Genomic DNA, 16,093 nt, shown 5'->3' with positions numbered 1-16,093 from the left:
ATCAGATTGGGGAAGAGCAGTGCGGTTTCAGAAGTGGTAGAGGATGTGTGGATCAGGTGTTTGCTTTGAAGAATGTATGTGAGAAATACTTAGAAAAGCAAATGGATTTGTATGTAGCATTTATGGATCTGGAGAAGGCATATGATAGAGTTGATAGAGATGCTCTGTGGAAGGTATTAAGAATATATGGTGTGGGAGGCAAGTTGTTAGAAGCAGTGAAAAGTTTTTATCGAGGATGTAAGGCATGTGTACGTGTAGGAAGAGAGGAAAGTGATTGGTTCTCAGTGAATGTAGGTTTGCGGCAGGGGTGTGTGATGTCTCCATGGTTGTTTAATTTCTTTATGGATGGGGTTGTTAGGGAGGTAAATGCAAGAGTCCTGGAAAGAGGGGCAAGTATGAAGTCTGTTGGGGATGAGAGAGCTTGGGAAGTGAGTCAGTTGTTGTTCGCTGATGATACAGCGCTGGTGGCTGATTCATGTGAGAAACTGCAGAAGCTGGTGACTGAGTTTGGTAAAGTGTGTGGAAGAAGAAAGTTAAGAGTAAATGTGAATAAGAGCAAGGTTATTAGGTACAGTAGGGTTGAGGGTCAAGTCAATTGGGAGGTGAGTTTGAATGGAGAAAAACTGGAGGAAGTGAAGAGTTTTAGATATCTGGGAGTGGATCTGTCAGCGGATGGAACCATGGAAGCGGAAGTGGATCATAGGGTGGGGGAGGGGGCGAAAATTTTGGGAGCCTGAAAAATGTGTGGAAGTCGAGAACATTATCTCGGAAAGCAAAAATGGGTATGTTTGAAGGAATAGTGGTTCCAACAATGTTGTATGGTTGCGAGGTGTGGGCTATGGATAGAGTTGTGCGCAGGAGGGATGATGTGCTGGAAATGAGATGTTTGAGGACAATGTGTGGTGTGAGGTGGTTTGATCGAGTAAGTAACGTAAGGGTAAGAGAGATGTGTGGAAATAAAAAGAGCGTGGTTGAGAGAGCAGAAGAGGGTGTTTTGAAATGGTTTGGGCACATGGAGAGAATGAGTGATGAAAGATTGACCAAGAGTTATATGTGTCGAGGTGGAGGGAACGAGGAGAAGTGGGAGACCAAATTGGAGGTGGAAAGATGGAGTGAAAAAGATTTTGTGTGATCAGGGCCTGAACATGCAGGAGGGTGAAAGGCGAGTAAGGAGTAGAGTGAATTGGAACGATGTGGTATACAGGGGTCGACGTGCTGTCAATGGATTGAACTAGGGCATGTGAGGCGTCTTGGGTAAACCATGGAATGTTCTGTGGGGCCTGGATGTGGAAAGGGAGCTGTGGTTTCGGTGCATTATTACATGACAGCTAGAGACTGTGTGTGAATGAATGGGGCCTTTGTTGTCTTTTCCTAGTGCTACCTCGCACATATGAGGGGGGAGGGGCAGATTAGAAAGGGTAGTGAGTGGTGAGATGAAGAAGTAAGATTATTAGTGAAAGAGAGAGGCATTTGGACAATTTTTGCAGGGAAATAATGCAAATGAGTGGGAGATGTATAAAAGAAAGAGGCAGGAGGTCAAGAGCGTATTATTAAATTTTAGGGAGGAGAAAAAGATGTTTTGGAGGGAGGTAAATAAAGTGCATAAGACAAGGGAACAAATGGGAACTTCAGTGAAGGGGGCTAATGGGGAGGTGATAAGTAATGGTGGTGCGAGAAGGAGATGGAGTGAGTATTTTGAAGGTTTGTTGAATGTGTTTGATGATAGAGTGGCAGATATATGCAGGAGGGTAAAAGGCGTGCAAGGAATAGAGCAAGTTGGAATGATGTGGTATAAAATCTCATTTTGTGGACAAGAAAGGGAAATGTTTACAAATTTTGTTTACAATATAGCTATACAATTTGGAAAGACCTTCACTAATATAAATGTTACAAATCTCTGTGTATATAATCATACAAGAATCAATGATACTTCTCAAGGTAAAGGAGTTAAGGGTTGATAACTGAGTTGGCATTACTCCAGTCAATGCAATGATCATAATTCTTAACATGATTAAACAAGGCAATTGATTCTTGTCCTATTCTTATACTATATTCATGTTGCTTTGCTGCTTAAGTCTAAGATCCTTACCAGTCTGCCCACCATAACACATATTACAATTTTTACATGGCACTCTGTAAACACAGCTAAGAGAACTTTCTCGCGAGTTCCTGATTAAGATATTCTTTACAGCATTGTTAGCATTGTTATTGCTGAAGGTTACATTTACACAAAAGGATTTAAGCAACCTGGGAAGTAATGCAAAATTATCACTAAAAGGGAGAACTAAAAGATTCTTGATATCAAGGGGAGGTTTGGGTTTAACTCTATAAAAGGATTTCTCTTCCTACTTAAGGGGTTTATCAATGAAAGATCTAGGATACTTTAGCATGGACCCAATAGAATATATCTTTTCAAACTCATCATCAATAAATTGCAAACTGCATATATGTAATACCCTAAAGAACATAGACTGGACTTAAACATGTTTCTATCCCTATGGATTTTGCAGTCTAAAAATGGTAATATACCATTATTTTCAACTTCAACAGTAAGGTTGATAAAAGGTACGAAACTGTTACGTAAATGGAGAAGTGCTTGTAGATTTTCGTTTGTTGGCCAAACACAAAGAACATCATCAACATACCTAAACCAAATTGCATTAGGGTAAGGTATACCTTAGTAACTGTATTTCAAAGGATTCCATGTAAAGATCATTTAATACTGGTGAAAGAGGGTTACCCATTGCCATAAATTTCTGAGCTTAATGTTCTTCATTAAATTAAAATACACTGTCTTTTACACACAATCTTATCAATCTAATAAAAACAGAATTATAGGTAAATCATGAGGATGGTGGCCTGAGCAAATTATCTAAACTTATCCCTGTACTTTCATGCATCCCTCCAATGCACCATTCCATGCATTCATCCACCATTTCTTTCCCTCTAGTACTCTTCCATTCTATTTCCCCATGTCACAGATGGTGTTCTTGTCACATCCTCCCCTTTAATCGTACTGTCATACATTCCCTGAACACTTCATCTTGGATTCTTTCCAAATGCCCATGGTTTGGTTATCAATAATTACAATGATCACATTACAATATCACTTATGAAAATCTAACAGCATTGCCTGACATTAAGGTACAGATGACATACCTGGAATGCCTGCTTGGCCTTTTGCACCATTACGACCGGGGAGTCCAGGGTTACCCTTCATGCCTTGAGATCCAAGCAACCCAGGTGGGCCTTGGATGGGGTCACATTCATCTCCAGGCACTCCAGGTGGTCCACGTAGTCCCTAAATGAAAATATCTGAACTGTATGTTGATTGTATTCCAAGCAGAGTATGAAAAAACAAAGATAGAGGATATTCATCTCTTCCTTTGTACTGATAATAAGTAGATACTAACCTACCCCACTTCCATGAGCTTAAATGGGGGGGAGCAGAGAGCCATGGTGTCCCCAGTAACTACTACTTTCCCTTGCTTAATATCAGAGTACTTTGTCTAAATTATTCTTAATGTTGTGTGGCTGAAATTATGCATGTAAAGTGTCAAATTTCCCTTGAATAAATACATGGACTGCTTCCTTTTAAATATGTATTCACTCGTATTACTGAATTCTGCTTGCATGTTACACCATGAATAAAAACCTCAGTGAGGCTGTATCATTGTTAGATGATGAAAGGAAGTAGTCTGTTTGAGGAACCTCTCATTAGAAAGGAGGAGTCCTTCATTTCCCTTGATTATAGCCCCATAAAAGGGGTCTGGGGATATTTGTAACCATATGATCTTTACCAATTTTTCTGTTGCAGCAGTAGTTCTACCAAATCACTTTACCAATTTTTCTGTTGCAACAGTAGTTCCACCAAATCAATTATCTGGCTATGCACACAACCAATTTAATGGATGCAATTTTGCTATTCATTTGTGTCTTCTCCAATGTGAAGATGCATCTTTGACATGAGGGGACTTGTGATATGATGCATTAAAGTTTGTTACATTGGAAACACAGGTAGTGATCAGTATGCAAGTAAGAAAGTGGAACTTGTAAATGTCTAGGATGTGTAGTTTCTGATGGGTGTATGTTTGGTGGAGTGGAGTTTGAAGCAGAGTTGCAGGGTGGTTGTTTAACATTTGTCAAATTATTGCAGTGTATATGTGTTTTGCTGATGTTGCCTTTGTTGTCTGAGGAAAGATCAGTAAGAATACAATTCTAAAGTTAGGGGCAAAGGTGGGCCTTTTGTGTCTGCTCAGGGGGCTGGTGGTTGGTTATGAGGTGGTCAAATGCTGTTACAAAGAACTAGATGCTAGGCATACTTATGTTGGATCATGCTGGAAGACTATCTTTTGTGCACTAAATGCACAAGGTCATATTACTAATAATGGTAATAAGATTTGTTTAAAGAACAGAGAAAACACTATCAATCTATGACTAAGCTACAGTCACCTGCAAATCAATATGGTCATTCTTTTTTAATGAGCCTTAATCCTGACTTTTCCTATAATGTATCTACTTAAATACTTCTTGACTGTGATTTTCAGCCTTGTCCATCTCTTTACAGGTAAAATGTCAATGTTAAAGAACATTATGTATAATATTTTGTACCACTCATATTGATCCAAATATTCTTACCCTTACACTAAATACTACTCAAGTGTATTAAGTATCCACAGTCCTTGACACAAGAAAATGAGTTAAGAAGTAAAGCTTAATGATATCATCATACAATGCCAATGTTAAAGAACCTTGAGTACAATATTCTGTACAATTCATACTGACCCTAATATTCTCAAATTACTCTAAATACTACTCCAATGAATTAAGCATGCACAGTCCTTGAAACAAGAAAATGAGTTCAGAAGTAAAGCTTAAGGATAATATGGTATAATAATGATTACCTTTGCACCCTTCAGTCCCTGGAAGCCAACTACTCCATCACTTCCTGAAGGACCTGGTTTTCCATCCAGACCATCCAGACCAGGTGGGCCAGGAGGTCCTCGGTCACCTATAGCACCTGCACGACCATATGCATCTCTTCCCTTTGGACCAGGAAGACCTTGGGGTCCTGGTGATCCTGGTGTTCCTGGCAGACCAATTTCTCCTTTCAGACCTATGCTACCCTTTTCCCCCTTTTCTGAAGATGCTCCTGGTACTCCAACTGGGCCCTGCGTTAAAAAAGGATGTTACATTTTTTTGCTGCAATTTAGAGAGAAATTCAATATCTAGGGAATTTCATTATTCCCTCCATTCAAACAGTAGTAGATGCAGAACCTTCTGGTACTTGACACACTTTCAAGTGCTGAGACCTCATAATTTCTAATGTCAAATGCTTTGATGAAGAATTTTGCATGATGATTTGGCAAAAACAGAGCATAGACCACATGCTTGTAATAATATCTAAGAGTATGAAAAAGAAATGAATGGTATTTTAACAACTATACACAAAGAAATTAATTTACATGCAACAGAGTTAAAGGACTGGAAATCATTTTCAAAATATGTATTATAATTCAAATAATGTATACTATATGTACACTACATCTTATTCCATCTTCCTTGATACATACATCACTGACTTTTGGCATATAAAAAAAGCAAAAATAAGAATGCCAATTTAAAAAGTGAAATGTAGCAACTCCTAAACATAATTAAGAGAAGGCAAAGACAATTAAAGAAACAAACTGGTGGTTTATCAAATTTCCTTAGTAAAATGCAAACATGTTCTGCGGTGATCTTTGCTACCATGCATTCTCACTTTGAAAACTTTTATGAATAAATACGGTGTTTCTTATTACTTCTCTTTTCATAATGCTAATGATATAATGTGAAGATCAGATAATGAATTACATCATTTTCAGGTTTATACATTTCTAATGTATAAACCCTGGGGATAGGGGTGAAAGAATACTTCCCACGTATTCCTCGCGTGTCGTAGAAAGCGACTAGAGGGGACGGGAGCGGGGGGGCCGGAAATCCTCCCCTCCTTGTATTAACTTTCTAAAATGGGAAACAAGAAGGAGTCACGCGGGGAGTGATCATCCTCCTCGAAGGCTCAGAGTGGGGTGCCTAAATGTGTGTGGATGTAACCAAGATGTGAAAAAAGGAGAGATAGGTAGTATGTTTGAGGAAAGGAACCTGGATGTTTTGGCTCTGAGTGAAACGAAGCTCAAGGGTAAAGGGGAAGAGTGGTTTGGAAATGTCTGGGGAGTGAAGTCAGGGGTTAGTGAGAGGACAAGAGCAAGGGAAGGAGTAGCAATACTCCTGAAACAGGAGTTGTGGGAGTATGTGATAGAATGTAAGAAAGTAAATTCTCGATTAATATGGGTAAAATTGAAAGTTGATGGAGAGAGGTGGGTGATTATTGGTGCATATGCACCTGGGCATGAGAAGAAAGATCATGAGAGGCAAGTGTTTTGGGAGCAGCTGAATGAGTGTGTTAGCGGTTTTGATGCACGAGACCGGGTTATAGTGATGGGTGATTTGAATGCAAAGGTGAGTAATGTGGCAGTTGAGGGAATAATTGGTATGCATGGGGTGTTCAGTGTTGTAAATGGAAATGGTGAAGAGCTTGTAGATTTATGTGCTGAAAAAGGACTGATGATTGGGAATACCTGGTTTAAAAAGCGAGATATACATAAGTATACTTATGTAAGTAGTAGAGATGGCCAGAGAGCGTTACTGGATTACGTGTTAATTGACAGGCGTGCGAAAGAGAGACTTTTGGATGTTAATGTGCTGAGAGGTGCAACTGGAGGGATGTCTGATCATTATCTTGTGGAGGCTAAGGTGAAGATTAGTATGGGTTTTCAGAAAAGAGGAGTGAATGTTGGGGTGAAGAAGGTGGTGAGAGTAAGTGAGCTTGGGAAGGAGACCTGTGTGGGGAAGTACCAGGAGAGACTGTGTACAGAATGGAAAAAGGTGAGAACAATGGAAGTAAGGGGAGTGGGGGAGGAATGGGATGTATTTAGGAAATCAGTGATGGATTGCGCAAAAGATGCTTGTGGCATGAGAAGAGTGGGAGGTGGGCTGTTTAGAAAGGGTAGTGAGTGGTGGGATGAAGAAGTAAGAGTATTAGTGAAAGAGAAGAGAGAGGCATTTGGACGATTTTTGCAGGGAAAAAATGCAATTGAGTGGGAGAAGTATAAAAGAAAGAGACAGGAGGTCAAGAGAAAGGTGCAAGAGGTGAAAAAAAGGGCAAATGAGAGTTGGGGTGAGAGACTATCAGTAAATTTTAGGGAGAATAAAAAGATGTTCTGGAAGGAGGTAAATAGGGTGCATAAGACAAGGGAGCAAATGGGAACTTCAGTGAAAGGCGTAAATGGGGAGGTGATAAAAAGTAGTGGTGATGTGAGAAGGAGATGGAATGAGTATTTTGAAGGTTTGTTGAATGTGTCTGATGACAGAGTGGCAGATATAGGGTGTTTTGGTCGAGGTGGTGTGCAAAGTGAGAGGGTTAGGGAAAATGATTTGGTAAACAGAGAAGAGGTAGTAAAAGCTTTGAGGAAGATGAAAGCCGGCAAGGCAGCAGGTTTGGATGGTATTGCAGTGGAATTTATTAAAAAAGGGGGTGACTGTATTGTTGACTGGTTGGTAAGGTTATTTAATGTATGTATGACTCATGGTGAGGTGCCTGAGGATTAGCGGAATGCGTGCATAGTGCCATTGTACAAAGGCAAAGGGGATAAGAGTGAGTGCTCAAATTACAGAGGTATAAGTTTGTTGAGTATTCCTGGTAAATTATATGGGAGGGTATTGATTGAGAGGGTGAAGGCATGTACAGAGCATCAGATTGGGGAAGAGCAGTGCGGTTTCAGAAGTGGTAGAGGATGTGTGGATCAGGTGTTTGCTTTGAAGAATGTATGTGAGAAATACTTAGAAAAGCAAATGGATTTGTATGTAGCATTTATGGATCTGGAGAAGGCATATGATAGAGTTGATAGAGATGCTCTGTGGAAGGTATTAAGAATATATGGTGTGGGAGGCAAGTTGTTAGAAGCAGTGAAAAGTTTTTATCGAGGATGTAAGGCATGTGTACGTGTAGGAAGAGAGGAAAGTGATTGGTTCTCAGTGAATGTAGGTTTGCGGCAGGGGTGTGTGATGTCTCCATGGTTGTTTAATTTCTTTATGGATGGGGTTGTTAGGGAGGTAAATGCAAGAGTCCTGGAAAGAGGGGCAAGTATGAAGTCTGTTGGGGATGAGAGAGCTTGGGAAGTGAGTCAGTTGTTGTTCGCTGATGATACAGCGCTGGTGGCTGATTCATGTGAGAAACTGCAGAAGCTGGTGACTGAGTTTGGTAAAGTGTGTGGAAGAAGAAAGTTAAGAGTAAATGTGAATAAGAGCAAGGTTATTAGGTACAGTAGGGTTGAGGGTCAAGTCAATTGGGAGGTGAGTTTGAATGGAGAAAAACTGGAGGAAGTGAAGAGTTTTAGATATCTGGGAGTGGATCTGTCAGCGGATGGAACCATGGAAGCGGAAGTGGATCATAGGGTGGGGGAGGGGGCGAAAATTTTGGGAGCCTGAAAAATGTGTGGAAGTCGAGAACATTATCTCGGAAAGCAAAAATGGTATGTTTGAAGGAATAGTGGTTCCAACAATGTTGTATGGTTGCGAGGTGTGGGCTATGGATAGAGTTGTGCGCAGGAGGATGGATGTGCTGGAAATGAGATGTTTGAGGACAATGTGTGGTGTGAGGTGGTTTGATCGAGTAAGTAACGTAAGGGTAAGAGAGATGTGTGGAAATAAAAAGAGCGTGGTTGAGAGAGCAGAAGAGGGTGTTTTGAAATGGTTTGGGCACATGGAGAGAATGAGTGAGGAAAGATTGACCAAGAGGATATATGTGTCGGAGGTGGAGGGAACGAGGAGAAGAGGGAGACCAAATTGGAGGTGGAAAGATGGAGTGAAAAAGATTTTGTGTGATCGGGGCCTGAACATGCAGGAGGGTGAAAGGAGGGCAAGGAGTAGAGTGAATTGGAGCGATGTGGTGTACAGGGGTTGACGTGCTGGCAGTGGATTGAATCAAGGCATGTGAAGCGTCTGGGGTAAACCATGGAAAGCTGTGTAGGTATGTATATTTGCGTGTGTGGACGTGTGTATGTACATGTGTATGGGGGGGGGGTTGGGCCATTTCTTTCGTCTGTTTCCTTGCGCTACCTCGCAAACGCGGGAGACAGCGACAAAGTATAAAAAAAAAAAAAAAAAAAAAAAAACATTTCTAATGATATAATGTGAAGATCAGATAATGAATTACATCATTTTCAGGTTTATACATTTCTAATGATATAATGCGAAGATCAGATAATGAGTTACATCACTTTTAGGTATATACATGATCATAATGTAAATGGTGAAAAATCATAAAGTACTCCTGGTCCATACTACTTGGTAATCCACTATTCAGTGATCTGACTATCTGGCATTAAAAAATAAAATCACAATGGAAAAAAAATTGTAAATAACAATAGTAGGTAATTGCTAGCACATGGGGATGTACTAGATGTCCTAAAGGCTGTTCAGTCACACAAAATGCATACACCTATTGAAGACAATATTGAGCAGAGAAATGCAGGATCAATATCAGCAGCTGATTAGACAGGGGAGAAGACAAACCAAAAATGGAGGAAAAGACAAAGCAAATACTGAGTTTATTGAAACAGTACTGACAGCTGTTCATGTAGAGAGAAAGACAACAAACCCAGAGAGGCTGATGACAGGATAAGGCAAGGAAGTTTAGAAGGAGCAATTACAGTGGCTGATCAACAGCATGAAGAGTGATGAACACAACCAGGGTGAAATGAACAGAGATACAGAGGAAACTCACTGAAGTGGTCGAGAAAATACTATGCAATATCAAAGATGAAACAATAGAGGTAGTCTATAGGTTAATTGATGGAAGATTTAGAAAATTAGAGAGCATAAAGAATCTGCTAGCAAAATTAGAAATTATGGTATAAGAACAGGACAAGAATCAAGTGCTTCATTTAATCATATTAAAGATTATTACCATTGTATTGATTCTAGTGCTAATTCAGTTATTAACTGTAACTCCTTGGCCAAGAGAAATATCACTGAATCTTCTCTTATCAAATACATAAAGAGTTGTAACATGAATATCAGTGAAGGTCTATATAAACTGGATGGCTTTGTTGAGTAAAATTCATAAGTGGTTCCCTGTCTTGTCCACTTAATAAAGTCTTATGACAGGCACGGGGCCAGACACAAACGCCATCATCCCGAAACACTGGTGTATCAATGGCGTCTTGGCTCCACTTCTTTTTGTATATAAACTGACTAAGTCTTCTATCTCTCTTGTATCTCCCCTGACACTGTAATCATTATACGAAAGTGCACCTGAGAACTTATTGTGCTTCATTTTCCTCATGGTTGTCAGCAAAAACTAGATCAAGAGCACTACTGTGACCTACTACAATATGCATACCACAAGAATTTCCACTGCTTTTCTACAAGCTCGCCTTTCTTTCCCCCTTCATTACTGCTCACTCCAAATTGTTAACCAAAGCCCACAAACTGAAGTTATGACTGGAATTCCTTAAGAAATGATTTGCTGAACCAGTGCTTCCCAGATCCATCCTGCTGCAATATTTGTTGTTGGTGTCTGGTTGGCAATTTGGCAAATTCTAAAGAATCATTTTGAGGAAACACATTGACCTAACAAAGATCAAGATGGAGGAGGCCTATTGCATCACAGAAAACCCACCAATGTTGGTGAATGCTGCAGCCTGTTTAGAATATTCAATTTTGCTGGTCTTACACCATGACACAAAGTTGTTTGACTGCTAAATAAAGAAAAAACGATGGGAGGGGATCTGCTGTATGCATTTTCAGGATGTATTAATGGAGTATATAAGCTTTATCCTTCCAAAAGGCCAGGCTTACTGTCTTCTAGCCTATGATCGCATATTGTAATCTAGTGTTTTTGTTCTGATGTATGATACATATTTCTGTACATTTTTCATTTCCAATTAATTTCATATAAACAAAGTATTTTGTGTTATTGTGTTTCGAAATAAACAATCCATTAATATCACTGTTAACCTTTCTTTTATTTCATTCCTGAAGCACAGTAAGTACTTATCTAACATAAAACTGAAATGCATATTTATTTATTTATTTATTTTTTTTTTCAAACTATTCGCCATTTCCCGCATTAGCGAGGTAGCGTTAAGAACAGAGGACTGGGCCTTTGAGGGAATACCCTCACCTGGCCCAATTCTCTGTTCCCTCTTTTGGAAAAAAAAAAAAAAAAAAAAAAAAAAAAAAAAAAAAATATATATATTATATATTATATATTACATATATATATATATTATCCCTGGGGATAGGGGATTAAGAATACTTCCCACGTATTCCCTGCGTGTCGTAGAAGGCGACTAAAAGGGGAGGGAGCGGGGGGCTGGAAATCCTCCCCTCTCGGTTTTTTTTTCAATTTTCCAAAAGAAGGAACAGAGAATTGGGCCAGGTGAGGGTATTCCCTCAGAGGCCCAGTCCTCTGTTCTTAACGCTACCTCGCTAATGCGGGAAATGGCGAATAGTTTGAAAGAAAGAAGAAAATATATATATATATTATTTGTATATCACTGGAGGAAGTGAAGTGTTTTAGATATCTGGGAGTGGATTTGGCAGTGGTTGGAACCGTGGAAGCAGAAGTGAATCATAGGGTGGGGGAGGGGGCGAAAGTTCTAGGAGTGTTGAAAAATGTATTGAAGTCAAGAACGTTATCTTGGAAAGCAAAAAGGGGTATGTCTGAAGGAATAGTGGTTCCAACAATGTTATGTGGTTGCAAGGCGTGGGCTATAGATAGAGTTGTGCGGAGGAGGGTGGATGTGCTGGAAATGAGATGTTTGAGGACAATATGTGGTGTGAGGTGGTTTGATTGGGTAAGTAATGAAAGGGTGAGAGAGATGTATGGTAGTAAAAAGAGTGTGGTTGAGAGAGCAAAAGAGGGTGTTTTGAAATGGTTTGGTCACATGGAGAGAATGAGTGAGGAAAGATTGACAAAGAGGATATATGTGTCAGAGGTGGAGGGAACGAGGAGAAGTGGGAGACCAAATTGGAGGTGGAAAGATGAGTGGAAAAGATTTTGAGTGATCTGGGCCTGGAGAGAGAGAGAGAGAGAGAGAGAGAGAGAGAGAGAGAGAGAGAGAGAGAGAGAGAGAGAGAGAGAGAGAGAGAGAGAGAGAGAGGCGTGCAAGGAATAGAGTGAATGATGTTGTCAATGGATTGAACAAAGGCATTTGAAGCGTTTGGGGTAAACTATGGAGAGTTTTGTGGGGCCTGGATGTGGAAAGGGAGCTGTGGTTTCGGTGCATTATACATAACAGCTAGTGACTGAGTGTAAACGAACGTGACCTCTGTTGTCTTTTCCTAGCACTACCTCGCGCACATGCGGGGGGAAGGGGTTGCCACTTCATTTGTGGTGGGGTGGCGACGGGAATGAATAAGGGCAGGCAGTATGAATCATGTACATGTGTATATATGTATATGTCTGTGTGTGTATATATATGCATACGTTGAGATGTATAGGTATGTATATGTGTGTGTGTGGTCGTGTATGTATATACATGTGTATGTGGGTGGGTTGGGCCATTCTTTCGTCTGTTTCCTTGCGCTACCTCGCTGACGCGGGAGACAGCGACAATATATATTAAATAAAATGTATATCACATTCATTTATATGTAAAAATAATGAATCGGGGTAAAATACACAAGATAACCATAATGATAATATATTATGGTGGGTTTCAGGGAGCATTGACAGGCTTAGGGTATTCTTTCAAAAACTTGGTTCGATTATACGTGATATATGAAAAAATCAGGAGTCTTGATGGAAAGCTGAGGGCCGACTTATAGTTAACTGGGCTGTACAGGAGTATATACAGTAATCAGAACACCTTCCACAAGGAATCTATCATCCCTATCATGTGTTTTCTTTCTTTAACTGCCATGTACAAATCCTTCCATTCTCTAGCAAATGTTTCTCACACAAACTCTTCAAAGCACACACCTAGTATACACATCCTCTACCACTCCTGAAACCTACTGTTCCTCCTGAGTCTCAAGTTCTATGCATACCATCATTCTCTTGCACAACTTACCATCCTGAGTCTCAAGTTCTAAGCATACCATCATTCTCTCAATCATCATTCTCCTGCACATCTTGCCATCCTGAGTCTCAAGTTTAAAGCATACAATCATTCTCTCAATCATCATTCTCTTGCACAACTTTCCATCCTGAGTCTCAAGTTCTGAGCATACCATCATTCTCTTGCAAGATTTACCAAGCACATACACTCAATAAATATTTTTCTTCCTTTCACTAATGTTCACTATTTCCTGCATTAACAAAGTAGCAGCAGGAATAGATAAGTGAATGAACTCGTTTGATCACAACCATTCTCTACCTGTCATGTACGATAAAAAAATGCCAGAGCCCCCCATCCACAAACAGGCCACAAGGCCTTTCTATGATTTCCCCTAACCATATCATAAGTCCTGTTTCAGCCCAGTGACTCCTCACTGCTTCTACAAGCTTTCCTCCCTCACCATATATTCATATCACTTTCCACAGAGCATCTCTATCAACCCTGTCAAATGCTGTAACCAGATCCATTATGAAATTTCTCTCATTCTTCACAACACACACCTGATCCAAATATCCTCTACATCACCCTGCAAACTATCTTGTTCCAATTCTCTTTATACATTGCATGCCTTGCACCCTGCTGCATGTTCAGGCCCTGAGCTTTTAAAGTATCTTTCACACCATCCTTCCACCTCCTCCTTTGTTTTCCCCTTTTTCTTGGTCCTAACACTAACCTCAATTATCCTCTCCATTTGTCCAAAGCATTTCTGCACACCCTCTTGAGCTCTCTTATGCAAACTCCTCTAACTACCAAACCTTGGTCTTACCCTATTATTTCCTACTCAATCAACCCTCTTTATGCCATATATTTGTCCTCAAACATTTCATTCCTAACACATTCACCCTATCCTTCACATTTTTGTCTAAGGCCCATGCCTCCCACCTATAAAGCACTGACAGGACAACTAAACCATCAAATAAACCTATCAATGATCTTAAAGATAGTATCCTTTCTTTCCATATTCATCAAAGCTCCTAAGACCTTTGCCCTGACACCCACCCTATGGCTTGCTTCAGCTCCCATGGTATCCCAGGTATCTAAAACTTTCCACTTCCTCCAAGTTCTTTCCATTCAAATTCAAAACATCCTGTCACTTTTCTTTGCTAAACCGAATAACCTTGCTTTAATTCACATTTACTATCAACTATCTCATTCCCCACTTTTCCAAACTTAGACACTAGCTTTGACAGTTTCCCACTTAAATCTCCCACCAATGCCTTATCACCAGCAACCAAATAAGTCACTTTCTACCCCCCCATCCCCCAATCCCCACTGGAATGCATACCTGCTCGTCTCTCCAAAACCTGTGCATTCACCTCCCTCACCACCTCATCTATTAACAGGTTAGACAGTCATGGTGATATCACAGATCCACCTTCACCTTGAACCACTCGCCTTCCCCAATCTACTTGCACAGATGCCAAACTCACCAGATGAAAACTCCTCACTGCTTCTATGAACTTTCCTCCCATACTATATATTCATATCACTTTCCACAGAGCATCTCTATCAACCCTGTCAAATGCTGTATCCAGACCCATGAAGACATTTCTCTCTCATTGTTCACAGCACATACCTGATTTAAATATCCTCTACATCACCTGAACCTAAATTGTTCTTCTCCATCTGATGCTCTGTAAATGCCACCACCTTAATCATTACTTACATATAACTTACCAGATACACTTGACAACTAATTTTTTTGTTCATACTTGATTGCCTTTTCCTGTGTAGCAAGGTAGTACCAGGAACAGAAGAAAGGCCACATTCACTCATATTCATCCTCTAGCTTTCATGTGTAGTGCAATAAAACCACAGCTCTGTATCCACAACATGGCCTCACAAAACCTTTCCATTTTATCCTGGCCACTTCACTTGCCCTGGTTCAGTTCAATGATACTACACTGACCACTGTATACTACATCATTCCAGTTCACTCCATCCCATGCATGCCTTTCACACTCCTGCATGTTCAGGCCCTGATCACTCAAAATCTTTTCCACCCCTTCTTCGATCTCCAGCTTGATTTCCCACTCCTTGTTCCCTCCACTCTTGACATAATCCTCTTTGCCAAACTGTCCCCACTCATTCTCTCCATCTGTCCAAACAATTTCAGCACATCCTCTTCAGGTCTCTCAACCACATTCTTCTATTACAATGCATTCCTCTAACCCTTTTAATACTTACTTGATAAAAGGACCTCACACCCCATATTGTCCTCAATAATGTAATTTCCAGAGCTTCTACCCTCCTCTGCACATTTTCATCTATAGCCAATGCTCTGCATCCATATATCATTGATGGGACTACTATACCTTCAAACATAGCACCCCCCCCCCACACACCACACACACACACACACCCCTCTGTAATTCAAACACTTATCCCTCTGTCCCCCTTTCCTTTATACAATAGCACAATACAGGCATTCCACCAATCCTCAGGCACCTTATCAGGGTCCATACAAACACTGATAATAATATCTAACCAATCAGGTTTCCCCTGACTACTTTACATACCATGGTTTGGTCCAGTGACATCACACATTGCCCCAATGTACCACATTTTTCCAATTCACTCTACCCTATGCACACACTTACATCCTCCTGTACGTTCAAGTCCTAAGCACTTAAAACCTTTTCTATTCCATCCTTCCATCTGCACTTTGGTTTCTCCCTTCTCCTTGACCCCTCCACTTACCCACTCATCTTATTATAGCCAATCCATTTCAGTGTACCTTCTTCAGCTCTTTCAACTATACTCTCTTTATTAACACAATTCTCAATCATTCTATCATCTTAAAATGCGATCAACCCTTCTTCCACTATATATTGTCCTCGAGCATTTCACTCCCAACACATTCATCCTCTTCCATACTTCCTCATCCAGTCAACACTTGACATCCATACAATGCCATCAGGACTACC

At 40.3% G+C, this 16,093-nt stretch overlaps 1 protein-coding gene across 1 annotated transcript in view; it reads right to left on the bottom strand.

The window, feature by feature from the left end:
• Nucleotides 1-16,093, bottom strand: part of Col4a1 (Collagen type IV alpha 1) — a 417,480-nt gene that overhangs the window by 50,269 nt on the left and 351,118 nt on the right. Inside the window, exons 21-22 of the mRNA XM_071667042.1 lie at nucleotides 4,905-5,171; nucleotides 3,160-3,301 (exon numbers count right to left, since the gene is read on the bottom strand). Of these exons, the coding sequence (XP_071523143.1) occupies nucleotides 3,160-3,301; nucleotides 4,905-5,171 (409 nt within the window). The remainder of the gene's footprint in view (nucleotides 1-3,159; nucleotides 3,302-4,904; nucleotides 5,172-16,093) is intronic.

The sequence above is a fragment of the Panulirus ornatus genome, chromosome 11, assembly GCF_036320965.1.
Source record: "Panulirus ornatus isolate Po-2019 chromosome 11, ASM3632096v1, whole genome shotgun sequence".
In the NCBI taxonomy this organism is placed as follows: domain Eukaryota; kingdom Metazoa; phylum Arthropoda; class Malacostraca; order Decapoda; family Palinuridae; genus Panulirus; species Panulirus ornatus.
This window is presented reverse-complemented; position numbering and strand designations above follow the sequence as displayed.